The following is a 14,731-nucleotide window of genomic DNA, read 5'->3' on the forward strand; positions in this document are numbered from 1 at the left end:
ACTGACCTTGGTGTCTGCATAGGTGTTTCTCTCGCATTCCACTCCCCTTTCCACTGCAGGTTTCCCTTAAATATGTGTCGTGGTTTAACCCCAGACAGCAACTAAGCACCACGCAGCCGCTCACTCACTGCCCCCCCCCATCCAGTGGGATGGGGGAGAGAATCGGGAAAAGAAGTAAAACTCGTGGGTTGAGATAAGAACGGTTTAATAGAACAGAAAAGAAGAAACTAATAATGATAACGATAACACTAATAAAATGACAACAACAATAATAAAAGGATTGGAATGTACAAATGAAGCACAGTGCAATTGCTCACCACCTGCCGATCGATGCCCAGTTAGTCCCCGAGCAGAGATCCCCCCACCCCCACTCCCCCCAGTTTATATACTAGATGTGACGTCACATATTATGGAATACCCCGTTGGCCACTTTGGGTCAGGTGCCCTGGCTGTGTCCTGTGCCAACTTCTTGTGCCCCTCCAGCTTTCTCGCTGGCTGGGCATCAGAAGCTGAAAAATCCTTGACTTCAGTCTAAACACTACTTAGCAACAACTGAAAACATCAGTGTTATCAACATTTTTCTCATACTGAACTCAAAACATAGCACTGTACCAGCTACTAGGAAGACAATTATCTCTATCCCAGCTGAAACCAGGACAGTGCATCATTAGTAAATGGTGTTTAATGCTGTATTGATAGCTGCAGGAAGTAAATTTATTACATAGATGGACCCTACAGTGTCCCCAAGTAAACTTGTTTAGTTGGTTCTGCTCTTAAAAAAAATTATTTACTGGGCAGAAAGATAATCCAGAGTGCACTGACTTCTGTGCATCTGAGAGCTGCGACCCCGTTATGCCATGGATCAGCTTCCCAGATTGGGGATTTTAGGTGGGTTAAGGAGAGAAGAGCAGTAGAATAGGTAGGCTGAGCAAGGAGGTTCAGAGGCCGAGTTACAATCAGTTGGGTACAGCAGGGTCTGGGGCACTGTTGTTTATGGCAGAGCAAAGAGCACAGCTCCACGTGTGGGCTCGGTGAAAAGGGATGGCGATTGCCAAGTTGCAGCTGTTGTTACCTCTTTCCTAACCTCTGTCTGTCCTCTCTCCAACCAATTGTGAAAAGAGAGCAAAGATGGGAAAATGTAGATAGATGGCCTGGCCTAGTGTCAGATTTCAGTTCTTCTGTGTTGCTGGATGGGAATCCTTCCTCTGCAGGTTTCTATGGTTCCTCTGTAGCTAGCAGTTGTCATCTTGTATAGGATGTGGGTAAACTCTTTCATCAAGTGTGGGTAAAGCTGTCCTGCTGTTTTGATGCTTATAAGAAGTCCTTAAAAATGTAGGTGGTAGACATTTTAGACGTCCAGAAATGCCCTAGTTCACTGTACAAGTTTTAAAAGACAAGGGGAAGAACGAGTGGTGAGGGGAAGGAAAGGAAAGTCCTTAAAATAGGAACTTCCTAAACTGGTTTTACCATGTCCTGGAGCTACTGTTCTTATTCAGTTTAGGTGGTCCCCTGAAAATAAGGGGTAATTTTGATCCAAATTCGAACAGCCTATCATGGGTAATTCTGATGTTTGGACAACCAGTGTATTGGTGACTTAGGATTATAACTTTTGTGCTCTGGTAAACTTGTAGTTGCTTGGTGACTTATAATTACCACATAATTTTGTCGTTAAAATAAACATTGCTTTGTTCTCAGTCTGCAGCTCTTGACGTCCTCCTATTCTTGTAATACAAAATAATATTCATAGTCTTCCTCAAAAAAACCAACAAACTAGAAAAGCCTCAGATATTGAGGTCCTAAAAAAGGAAAAAATCCAAAACCTATGTAGAAATATGCCACATGTAAGAAATAGTTTCTAACAGTTTACGTAGATGTGTGCTTTATGGATGGTTAAGTAATACAAAAATTTTCATGCCTTGTTGGCACTATGCAACATGCAAAAATAAAGCCATTCACTGTATCGAGAAGCTTGTAAACTGAGGCTGGTAACCAAAATTGGAGGCAACAAATATTTGTTGCTGTTAAAATAGAAATTAATATCCTTGTGGGTGATAACAAGGAAGTTTGAGTAATTTGAATTGGGTAATTTTCATGTCAGTAACTATGATTAAGAGGGAAGCAGAAGAAATGTGTGGTTGCAGGTTGGCAAAAGCACAGGAGGGTAGGGGTAGACAGGTGGGCTGAGTCAGAGAAGGAAACAAATGGAGTATTTAAACTTTCTCCTCACAGACAAGAAGTGACAGGGAATTTCTTGAGAGATCAGGGTACGCAGGGAGGCTGGGATTCTAGAGCATCTTAGGCAAGAGTGAGAAATTTAAAGACAAAATTTTGATCAATGTCTAATGATTTGGCAATAGCAGTCTCACGTGGGATGGGTCTTTAGGTAAGTCCTTTTCTTGGCATTTGGAGCTACTTTACTAGATACAGAAAAGATAGCAAAGAATTGCAAGTCCTACTGAAACGTGTAGTCTTAGATGAACTGTGGCTTACTTGCGTGTGTTAGGGAAACAAATTCTCCTGTGAGGAAATTTGGGAAGTAAATGATGTTTAACTTTAACTACAGTAGTTTTCTTCTTCAACCATAGTATTTTTTAATGTGACAGACTAGCGATTGGGAGCTTCTATGCTGTTGCTGTTAAATGGTGTTTTCTCTCCTAGGGTTTGGACGTGGCAGAGGGAGCGGAGCGGGGAGGTTTTCAGCCCAAGGCATGGGGTAAGAAACATGCAGAGCACAGATTTTGGCAAGGATCAAACTCAGTGGCAATATTATTTGACAATATTAATATTGCCACTGTATGTATTAATATTGCTGTATGTTTGATAAACCAATATAGATGCAAAAATTCACAGATCTGTTACATGATTAATGGATTATTTTTGTCTTAAACCAGTATTTCTAACTAGACACACCTATACAAACCTAATGTAAGTTCACTCAGTGTTAATATCTCAAACTTGGAGAACCCATTTGTATCTATCAGTAGCAGCCACATAGTGCCTAGGAGGCTGAAAGTTCTGTGTGGTACAGATAGTCCTAGGTCTATTTAAAAAAAAGATCTGTTTCAGTGTAATGTAGAACGTCCAAGTTCTATATAAAACCAGAAAGACTAGCGATTATAAGCTTTCTCCTGTTTTTGAGGTTTGATGCTTTAGCTGTTTGGACATACATTGACCCTAAAACAGAATCAAAAGAAGTTAATCAGCAGCTCTAAAGTTTGTTCTCAGTTTTGTTGGAATAACTTACTTCAGAGAAGTGTAGCCTCTACTACTTTCACTCAGTGTTTGCCTTTAATGACATTTCATGTAATATCAGTGATGTCACGATGAACAGAAGGCTCATACTACTTATCTAATAATCCTTCTAGATGATAAACTGAAAAGAGGTTTTTCTTCAATAATCCTTTTTCACCTTTTAGCTGCATCTGTGTGTTTTGGCATTGGTGTCAGGAGTGCATTCTGAAATAATCTTACCGATGTTCCGACTCCTGTCCTGTGCAGGTCTGGTGCTCTGAAAGGATATGATACTGGTTTCTCATCAGTCAGCCACCTGCTGAGAAACTATCATCTGAGAGGGGCTTATCATTGTGCATATAAACTAATGCTTTATAAGATGGGGAGGAGTAGGTATGCTGTTAACTGCTTTTTCAGAAATTGTTGTTTTGGTTCAGTTTCTCTACAGTAATTTTTTTTTCAGTTTTCTCACTTTTTTCTCCACTTCTTTTCTCTTTTCTCCCTTTTTTATCTGTGTTTGCTCATAGAGGAAAAATTTCTTTTGAAACCAAAACTATCAAGATAAATTACATGGAAATAGAGATGTTAAATCTAATACAACTTCAGCTAGAAATGATGACGCTTGTGTTCATTGAATGATCCATGTGTTCTCTTCCATTTCTTAACTTTTAAAACTCTAGGACATTTAACCCTGCAGACTATACAGAGTCTTCTGCCACTGATGGCTTTGGGACAAAATCAGAGATTTGGGAGACTGGTCAGAATGATGCAGATGATGGAACTGGTAAGATGCTTCAAGAAGTGGAAGGATTGGAATGAAGACCTGTAGCAAATTGCAGTTAAAATAACCATTTTGTTAGTGTTCAGTTAACTTCTGAAAAAGTGAATACATCTCACATGACACAGATATTAGTTCATTTTTATAGCTTAACTGCTACTAATGTGCAGAGCACATGCTGTAGCCTGAGTAACACTCTGGTTAGAATGAAAGGAAGGCAATTTGCAATTTTTTTGTTTTGGTACTAACAATCCCTTGAGAGACAAAGGGATTTGAAGTGTTATTGGAAGAACCTTCTTTGTGAAGAACTGTTTAGATATCTTAAGTACTGCTTAAGAGCTCACCTAATGTAGTTAAGGAGTACAAGTCCTACTAAAAGTGACTGGTCCACAGGCATTGGGCAGTAGGGTGTGAATATCTAAGTAGAAGAAGAAAAAGAAAAGAAAAACTGTTTACAAACATGAATCCACTCAGTGACACTGGGATGGCTTTGGCAGCCCCACTTGTACAATGCAAGAATGTAAGGATGTGAGTTTCTGGGATGGAGGAGAGTTCCAAGATCTGCCACCTTTGAAGAGAAGAATTAACTAAAGCATGAGTAGGCACTTGAATGGAAGCCAAAAGAGCAGTCTGCCTGTCTGAAGATAGAGGCAGCTGTGTGTTTCTGTATGAAGTTTCAAGTTTGAAGTACGTACTCCTGGCTAAAGACAAGAGACAGAGTTTGGAAAGGAACTGCTTAACAGTGGTCTTGTGGTGATTCAGAAATGAAGAATGTGACCTGCTTGTCTGTGATTGGGGAAAACAGGATACCTTGCTGCTTCCCATAGTCTGTGACAGGAGATGAATACAAAGGAAACCCTGTGTCAGGATGGAGAAATTCATGTATGTTATTGTCCACACTTGGGAACCATTGAGTGATAGGAGAGATTTTTTTTTTTTTTTAACCCCAGCAAAGGGTAACTTTTCTGATCTCTTCATTGCTGAAGCCTACTCAGATTTTTCATCAACTCCTGTGTCAAGGGTAGAAGGAAAAGACTGATACTGGAGGCCAGGGTGTGCTCCGTTGAGCTCTGCTGTGAGTCTCTTGAGATGCAGCTTTCTAAACTTTATACAAGCCATTTTCCACTTAACCAGAGAAGACAATAACAGGCTCAGAGTTTAGGAGGGCTTATTAGGTAGCTGTTTTGTCACTCTGAGTGCCTTCTAGTCCAGTGTGGGAGAGTGGCACTGAGTATATTAATGGTTATTGAAAGGGAGCTCTTTTGCCAAATTATGTCATCTTTCCAAGGAATTACTTTTGAAATGACTTGGTGCTATAGCGCAAACAGAAATGCACTTTTTATTTTCACTCATGTTAGTTTTTCAAATAAGTTTATCAGATAATGAGTTAGAAGGACACCTAATGACCTGAAAATTCCCCTAGGAATACTGATACTGTTGTTTGCTATATGGTAGCAGAGGGCAGGGTATGTTGTCACAAGTATTGCAGAAGCAATAAGGTTAACTAACTAAAGAAAAAAGACATACAAGAAAGGCATGAGGAGACTGGACCAGAGGTAGAAAATTCACTGGTTAGTTATTAATGAATGCAACTGTAAGGCTGTGGCTTACAAACGACTTGTGCTCCACTTCCCAAGTGAGCTTGAATGTTTTGTGACCCTCCCTGCTAACTCTGGGTAGCCTTCATGTGCCTCCCCTATGGCAACCTCTGTTCCTTCTTGTAGGCATCTCCTCAGTCTTCAGTAATGGAAGAATTCTGCCTAGGAATAAGAGTAGCTCAGCATGGCTAAACAGATCCCCGTAAGAGTACAAATGTGTCTACATGAGGGGTTTGCTGCTGAGCAAACAGATTGGTGGAAATTCAAAGCGTACTAGTTGATGTGTGGAACTTCTTTTTGGATGCCAAGTGCGTTTTTGCTGTTAGGCTGTGCACATGTCACCGAGAACTGCACTGAACTTCAGTAATGCAACTTAAGGCATGTATGGAAAGTTGGGGAGCATGGTATGGAGAAGGTGTGAGAAAGCATTTGGGAATTTTCCCTGGCCTTGTCAGATTAATGGTTCTTAGGGGTATGAATGAATGAGTGTCAGTGTGGGGAGTTCCTGCAAAATCATTTGGTTGGTGGAAATTTAAAGTAAACTAGTTAAGTGTGAATGTTCTTTCTGGGTGCTAAGTACCTTTTTGCTGCTAATCTTAATTTTCTTTCAGTGCAAATGGAAAAGGCACTGTAATTGACAAAACAAAAATGTCTCTCTCTCTATGACTATAGGAAGAGCTTTATTTTTACAGTGTTTCTTCTTTAGACAAGCTGTAAGAATGTCAGAAATAAGTCCCTGAGCCAAAAAGAAGAGATCTCTTTAAAAAGAGTAGGCTTTAAAATTGAATCATTTAGTTTTGTTCAAGTGGGAAGCACTTTCAACCTTGTGATGGAAAGCATCTTGAGGGTTATTAGAGGAGGCTGCAGCTGGGGTAGTAGTTTTAAAGCAGAAGAGAGAGTGCTGGGAAGGAAGATGGAAGCAGGGGTAGGGGGAAGGAGTAGCAGGCAAGGTGTGAGGCTGGAAGCAGGTTGTACAAAGTTGAGCTGTTGATTTGGCTTGTTAATCACAAATATTAGTTTTCAATTGTTTTTTTTCCCTTAATTTACAGTGCTGTTATGTTAGTTACAAATCAACAGTCCCAGTAATAAGTAAGTTACCAATGTGGAGTTACTAAAGATGTGAATGAGGGGAATGTACATGTATGGAAATCCATAAAGCCTGCAGTGGGCTAGTGAAGGATGTCAGATAAGAGTATACACAGAGGAAGGGCAGGATGGAAATCCCTCTCTTTATTCCTCATTACCCAGTCCCATTTCTTCTTTCATCTTAAAAAAAAAAAAGAAAACAAAATTAGCTCATACTAGTTACTTGGAATGTGTCTTTCATTTGCAGTTACATTAAAAAGGAGATAACTGGGCAACTACCTGGAGAAACAAAACCAGTTTTGTGTATCAAAATGTTTTCTGAAGACATCATGCAAATATAGACTCTCTGTGGAGTTCTGAGTATTTACTAAGTATTTCCTCTTTAAGCCAGTGCTGGGAAAGGATCAACATCAACATTTTCAATTAAAAAGAAATACACTATTTGTTTCCAAAATGTAGTTGCCCCCATATGTGCTCTGAAAGCGCTCTAGAACCTCCTGTCCTGAATTGTTGCAGATGTCAGAGGAATTGAAGTAGCCTGAATGAAAGGTGTTTCTAGGTACACCATTGTGTAATCCTATAGAAAAGCTAGCTGGTTCTGTGGAGGTAAAATTTAGTGTTGTTGGTTGAAATAAAAAAGAGAGTAAAGGGTGAATCTTTAATGGTTCATAACATTTAAATGTAATTGTATTCCAAATAATTCAGCATCGGTTTTCCTGCATCCTAAATTTTATCGAAGTAATGTACAACTGAAAGGCAAAGAGAAGGGACAGGTGGGAGGAAACAAAATGACCAATCCTCATCCAAAATGGAATAAACTTGAACAGCATGATATTTTCTTACAGGCATGCTGAGTGTTCAGTCTCTTACCTTTTTTTGTAATGTGCAAGTCAGTGGGAGATCCTGAACATCAAATCACAGCAGTTCTTATAAATTATGTTGGAGGTGGTCACTTCTCAAAGTAGGTTATAAAAATGGTATTGTATTCTGGTAATTTTCCAATACCTCTACTTTGATAGAGTTTCATAAATTTCACAGAAAAACTTCATTCATTATTATCTTGGTTATGAGCAGCCTTAAATGACTCTGAAACTGAAGAACGACAAGAAAGAAAAAATAAATTATAGTGTAACTGTCAAGGGGGAAGAAGGGAATCGTGTAGCTTGGAAGTTACAAGGAAGTTGTTGGTTTTTTAGAACTGCTGTAAAAGTCGGAAGGAACATTTTAAGGAAATCTTCAGGTCATTCTAGAATGTGAGTGTAATCCAGAAGGAAAGGATTAGTACATAAGTTTGGAATAGACCAAAATAAAATTATTTGGGGGCTAATATCTATGGCTGATTATTCAAAAAAGGAAAAAAAAAATCAAACAGTGTGACAGGAAGTGAGGAATTGGAGGAAAATAGCTGAAGACTTGCTGAAAACATATAGTATACTTTTTATTGGCTTTATAACTTTCTAAAACTAAACTTGTTACAAAGGGAAACAGGAAAGAGTCACAGATAGCCATCTAGGTTGAAGTTGCTATGACAAGGATCCTTGAAAACACAAAGCATAATTTCTGTGGAAAACAGAGAACTCTTAAATTGTGATGCTTTGCAAGGCTTGGGGGTAAAGGTTGGGAAGAGGATATATGGAGTTGCAATAATGCCAAGGTGGATTTTGGACTAAAAGGAAATTGATACACTTGTGGCAAGATCAGACTTAAAATCCCATCAATAGGAGGAAGGTGTTAGCAAACTGGATTTAGTGCAGAGAAGAGCAGTGAAATAACTGAGGCTGGAAGGATTGAGTTGGGAAGGTAGAGTGTTAATAAGCAACAATAATAAACTTAGCTTGGGTAAACTAATAAAAGGGTGAAGGGTTGTGTCCAGTATTTAAAAAGAGTAAACTCACAGAACCATGGTCATAAGCAGGAGCAACAGGTAAACGTTTAAACTGAATGTCAGGAAAATGTCCCAAGTATTATTCCAAACAGGTTTGGTCTCCCAAAGGTGGTGGGGGATACTCAAGAGTTGGGCTTGATTTGTCTGAGCTCTTTTTGTGTTTGTTTTAGCAGACTCCAAGCTCCATTGTTAGAGTTCTGACACCAACTTGAGGTTTGTCTTCTACAGAGGCAGGCCTTGCTCTGACTGATGGGAGACAAATATAAGCAGGGCAAATACCAGGATGTATTTCTTTAAAAAGAAATATCAGAGGAAGGGATCCTGTGCTGGTCAGGGGGAGGGAAAGAAAATCAACTGTTTCTCTAAAAACTGCTGCTTGTTGGGCTTTTCCTCTTTTCCAAAATTTCTGTGGAAATGTGCGGATTAGTCTAGAAATTTGAGGCATTGTTGTAATTTTGCTGTGCTCGGATATGTTTATTAGTTATTTTTCAAGTGCCTCGATATTTTGCAGCATGTAGAAACCTCCTGGTTAGGGGCCGTTTGGTAAAATGTGAGCCCAAGATGTTTCAGGCAACTCTGTATTGCTCCACAGAGCCAACACAGAGCAGATGTTACCTTGCTCAGGACCTGCCAAATAATTTTGGATTCCAAGGTATAAACTCCCTCCCTTCTCCCCACTGTGTGTATATCTTCGAGGTAGGCCTGTTTGCCTCACTGGATTAGTGCCATTCGACCCTCCTCTGCCCAAGATGCTGCTTTGTAAAGGTGTACAAAAGAATGCACTAATGTAGTGATGACATTAGTACAAACTGGATTTGATGCTGTCTTCAGGGGGCTTGTTTCTGGATGAATGTGTCTCAGAGGGTTCCTGGTTAAGTAAAAGGAGATGATTAAAGCAGTAGTTCTTTTGCTTCTGTACTTGATCAAAGGTGATGGTAGCAGGAACTTTACTGCTGGTATTTTCTTCACTCGGGGTTATGTAGTTTAAATGAAAGCTCTGGTTGTTGCTGGGATAACCTTCCCTATGCTTACACTGGTGGGCAAGGCCTTCAGTCCTTTTATTGCTCTTGCATGTCTGTGCCTGCTGTTTCCTATGGAAGGGATCAGGTTTTTGCATCTGTAGGATTGTTTCCTGTAGTTTTCCCATTGCCGCATGCTGTGCTCCAGTGTTTGCCAAATAAACTCTGCCACAAGTTACGGGAAGAAGTGTTTTGCAGCTACAGTGGAAGCTTATTGACTCTTCTGCTGCCGTTATATGAATTATTTATGTTTTAAAATAAAATTGCTCTATCAGGGGAAGGGATTGGGGTTGTTTTGCCCTGAGGAGAGAGTTAACAGGTTGGAAAGGAGCCTCCAGAGGCATACCTTAGGTCTTGAATCTGAGTATGTTGAAAGTAGGATTATGGAGCAGGTGTCATGGTTGTGTTTTGTTCAGGCTCTGTATAAATTTGTGCATGAAACTGGGAGATCCCGTGGGAGGGTTGAGTAACCTCTTGCTGTCATTGGGGACGTAGGAGGAAGTTCTTCCAGTGTTTGGGATTAATCACTGGTTGCAGACATGCATTCATGCAAATTATGTCTGGTACCATAGTGGCTAAGAAATGCCTGAAATCAGAAATTAAAGGGGGAAAAAAACCCTCCCAAAATTTTACATCTGCAGACCAATTTTCTAGAGCTTCCCATGTTTCCAACCACCATCTCCTTGCTTTGTTTTCATAATGAAAACAGGATTGCTTATAAAGCAGAAGGGTTGAAATACAACATTGTGCTTTTAGCTTGTAACTGTTTTCTTTCCTTCCCCAAATTACAATAGGAGCGTGGAAAAACTCAATAGAAGAATGGACAGCAGAAGACTGGAATGAAGATGTAAGTGTACCTTGTTGGATATACCGATTGATTATTTACCTTTTTCAGAGTTTCTGTGTTGTCTTCAAAAACTGTTCGAAGTGATACTTTGCTGTAGGCATGCAATGATATTTCTTACTGTGTTTCTTGATGTAATTCCTGTTTAAATATATATATATTTAGATAAGCTTATTTTTAAAATAAAATTTAATCAAGAAATATTAATTTATTTTGCTGGGTGGACAATACATAGATAATAAAATTTTAAGTTTTATCCCAAATTAAGTATTTGTGAATTATAGTTCTTCACTGCTCAATGCTGATGGGTGTTAACTGCATACTTCCCCCTACTATTGTGTAGGTGTTTAAAGCCCTATTATCACAAGACTTTTATGTAATTAAGTGCTGAAGCTTACTATCAACTTTAGACTCCTCATTTGATGCTTTTTGTTTGAAATCTGCATAATTGTTCCACTTAGTCCACTTCATGTTCATAATATTAAAAAAGGAGCTAGTAGTATGCTGAAGTTAGCACTTAATTGCTTCATTCCTGTTGTTTCATCATGATGTGTTGTCTAAAGTACTACAACAGTTTTGGTTCTCATTCTTTATCAAGTAAGAGATGTCTTCATGTCTGCAAAATATTTGGCATTCATGATCATCACATGGGTGAAAATCGCATTTGTGATTTTAAGTTTTCAGTTATTGTATTAAAGCTTAAGCAGTTCAGAAAACAAACTAGATAGCAAGAAATATGGAAAGGAAAACTTAGCTTTTAAGAAGTTTTTCATATTTTATAGGAACATCCATTATTTCAAGTTGTCTCGGAAGTCATCCCTTTTGCCTCCTCCTGTAGGGTGGCGTGTCAGTGTTATCCCTAGAAATGTGTGAATGCGTCATATACCAGATATGAAAAATCTGTCCTTACCTAATGAGAGGGCTGTGTCTTTCGAAAAAATTAAAAGAAACTCTAAAATTCCTAGGTTTTCTGTATCAGTTACTGCCATCAAAAGCTGGCATCTTTTTTAAACCTGTCCTCTATTTCTGCAGTATATGCTAGAGGTGGACTAAGGGCTAAGGATAGTGAAAATTTATGGCCTTGTTCTCACCCCTGTTTGATGCTGGTACAATACAGCATTTGTAGTATGGGAGGGGTGTTGAGCAATGCTTGTTGCCGAAATCCGGAATAAAACTCCTTAACAGCAATGAGAAGTTAAGAAGCAGGCACTCCTTTATTGCAGCGCTGGGCACACGGGGGATCGCTCCACCTATCGTGTGCACCTGTCTTGTCTAACGATACAGTTAAATACACACCTGTTATACATATTCATTAAGTTTCTGGGAAATGTTATACATAATCATCAACTTTCCAGTAAATCATTAGCATATGTATATGTCTCTTCACGCAGGCGCAGCAAAGGTCTCTGGTGGTCTTCAGAAGCCCTCTGGTGGTCTTTCATAGTCTTCCTCACTTGTCCGCTTCTTGACCTCTTTTAGCTGATTCTGCGCAGTATGATTCTCATCACTATCTATATTAGTTTGCATAAAAATGTATACTATGTTCTCTTTTGAAATCTAACTTTTTCAATGATTGGTCTTTCAGTTATCAAGATGGGAAAGGTAGGGAGTTTCCAAGAACCAAATCTTCTTGGCTTCTTAAAAGAAAATATAAGCCAACGATAATCAGCTAAAAGTACAGTACTACACATTCTTTAAGTTCTTTATCTACTATAGTTACGCACTATAACTTTATATTCCTAAGATTTTAGCTGTAATCAGATTTGATTTCTTTTAAAATGTAACATTTCCCCCCTTTGAAAGTTTTGAAAATCATTTCAATACTTTCACTATAATTTTACTGATCACTTACTATATGTTGGAGGATGCTCTGGGATTATTTGTCCATTTTGTTGTCTTGCAACAGCTTGGACGATCATATGATTGAAAGAAGTTTCACGAGTCAAACGTGTTAGCCGATTCATCATTCTCCAGGTTAGGATATATAATATTGTTGACAGAGTCAAACTGATCAAAACCAATATCAAAAGAACCACGATGGGGTGACATAACTTATTCAGGATGCCTGTAGCAGTAGGTGACCATCCGAAAAGTGTGTCCCACCATTTATGTTCTGCATCTTTTTGCACTCTTTCAAAAACTCGGTGTATTTCTTTCACATTGTTATGAACAGTTATTAAGGTTTTCTGTCCATTTTCCCTAATTTTTCCAAAATCTCAACTAAATCCTTGTGTTGTAGTAACTGTTTTACCAAAGCGAGATTCATTCCGATGGGTATAGGTAGTAATTCATGAATCAACATGTAGTTAGATTGCAAAAGTTGGTGAGACGTGACCGGGGCCGAATAGGAAAAGTCACATCCAACAATCTTAGTAAAATTGCAAACACAATAATTTGAATGATTTTTAGTCTCTACAACTACCTTGTCTACAGATAAAAAGTCACAAACAGTCCTCAAACATACACTGCCTTTGCCAATATATATAAGTACTGTTTCAGGGTTTTCATTAGGATGAATCTCAAAATGGCAAATATTTTGTTCAGTATCTAAACAAATATCTTGTGCCTCAATTGCATTACCTTCACAAACAAATCCTTGTTGTTCCCGTACAATGCAAGATTCCAAATTAACAGTTTGCCATTTTTCGTTCTCTTTTCGGGCCCATACTCTATGCTCAAAAGGATAGAGTATAGTTTCGTTGTGGTTCAACCCTAATGCAATAATGGGATAAATTGGGTATATGGTAGCATTATATATAGTAAGTACAAAAGTTGTAGCTGTGTTTGTAACGGGATCATAAGTAAAGTTTACCAAGTTCCACCAGGATTGGAGTTCCTTCTCAAAATCAGTGGCACTGTCCCAAATTATTTTCCGAATTTCAGTAGGGAGAATGCCTTCTTCACCTTCTCTTATAATTGAGGCGGCTACCGACTGCATCCATATTTGAGCCTGGATACAACTGAGAGCCAAAGAGAGGTTATTTTGGACCACCCCAAGTGCATCAGTAATCAATTCATGGTCCCTTACATTTACCTCTTCCCATTTTGGTAATATATTGGACAACAGCCACTGGTTAGTCCCCAAAGCCAATAACGAAGATCGTAAAGGCTGTTGTAATTTAGTCAAATCACTAATTGAAATAGCCAACTTGTTCATTATTACTTCTGAGTTGATGCTATTTAGAACTCCCAATCCTGTTCCTAAAACACCGGTTAGGTCTCTCCGTGTTCTTCACATGGGAAGAGTTCGTTTTTGCAGCCAGGTTGTCTATCCCTCGTAAGAAGTCTTTAGGAAAGGTGAGCAAGCTGGCTGAATGTCTGAAACATTGTTCTGCATCGACAATTCAACTCGTTTGAGAGACCATGCCGGGTTAAGCAACATTTGTTGTAGGCCTGTATTTCTGATTACATATGGTCCAATTTCAAAGATTTTTGGGTTAAGTACAACAATTGGTTGGGTAGTAGGTATTGCAACATCTATTTTAAATCCTCCTCAGTATTTAGTATTATTTTTACCACACATGACTTTATAAGAATATTGTACAGCAGTCAAATTTAACCAACAGTCTAGATTTTGATTTTTACACAACAAAATAGGGTCATATGGTCCAATCCCATAACTATTTGTGGATTCAATGTGAGATTCAGTGATCAGTGTGCATCTTATTGTGACGTTATCTCCTTGTATCACCGTAAAAGAGGGTATAACTTCATCCTTGTCAGTTAGCGGGAAGAGGGTATCTATGCCATTGTGCGTGACTACTGCAACAAGCATCACTAGAGGCCTAGTTACAGCATTCATTTTGAATTTAAATGTTAGGCCTGATAGTTCTTCTATCGGTGGATTAGATCGCCAATTGCACACCACATAGACTGGTTTGGTCAAAGTGAAATTGTACCAACAATCTCCTTGTTCCTTTGGTAATGTAATAGTTTTTGTAGGAATTAATGCCATTTGTAGGGCATTCCTTTTGGCTACTTCTCTAGCTGATTTATCTGCTAATCTGTTCCCTACAATCTCTTTTGTATTCCCTGATTGATGTGCTTTACAGTGCATGATTGCTACTGCAGTTGGTTTCCGAACTGCTTGTAGTAAATGTAAAATCTCCTCTTTATATTTAATGTTGGACCCCTGAGAGGATAATAATCCTCTTTCCTTCCATAAAATCCCATGGACATGGACCACGCCAAATGCATATTTCGAATCAGTCCAAATATTCACTTTCTTTTCTTCACTCAATTCTAGAGCCCTTGTCAAAGCCACTAATTCCGCCTTCTGAGCTGAAGCTG

General features: G+C 38.9%; 1 protein-coding gene across 8 annotated transcripts in view; it reads left to right on the top strand.

Annotated features, from left to right (window-relative positions):
- LOC128136139 (ubiquitin-associated protein 2-like) overlaps positions 1–14,731 on the top strand; it is a 139,436-nt gene that overhangs the window by 63,253 nt on the left and 61,452 nt on the right. For 5 of the 8 annotated variants that reach the window (XM_052775314.1, XM_052775311.1, XM_052775307.1 and 2 more), the window contains exons 7-10: positions 2,659–2,713; positions 3,912–4,015; positions 9,171–9,230; positions 10,392–10,444. In XM_052775314.1, the coding sequence (XP_052631274.1) occupies positions 2,659–2,713; positions 3,912–4,015; positions 9,171–9,230; positions 10,392–10,444 (272 nt within the window). The remainder of the gene's footprint in view (positions 1–2,658; positions 2,714–3,911; positions 4,016–9,170; positions 9,231–10,391; positions 10,445–14,731) is intronic. The other 3 variants (XM_052775312.1, XM_052775313.1, XM_052775315.1) reach the window with 1 other exon arrangement.

Source organism: Harpia harpyja, chromosome W (genome assembly GCF_026419915.1).
Source record: "Harpia harpyja isolate bHarHar1 chromosome W, bHarHar1 primary haplotype, whole genome shotgun sequence".
Taxonomy (NCBI): domain Eukaryota; kingdom Metazoa; phylum Chordata; class Aves; order Accipitriformes; family Accipitridae; genus Harpia; species Harpia harpyja.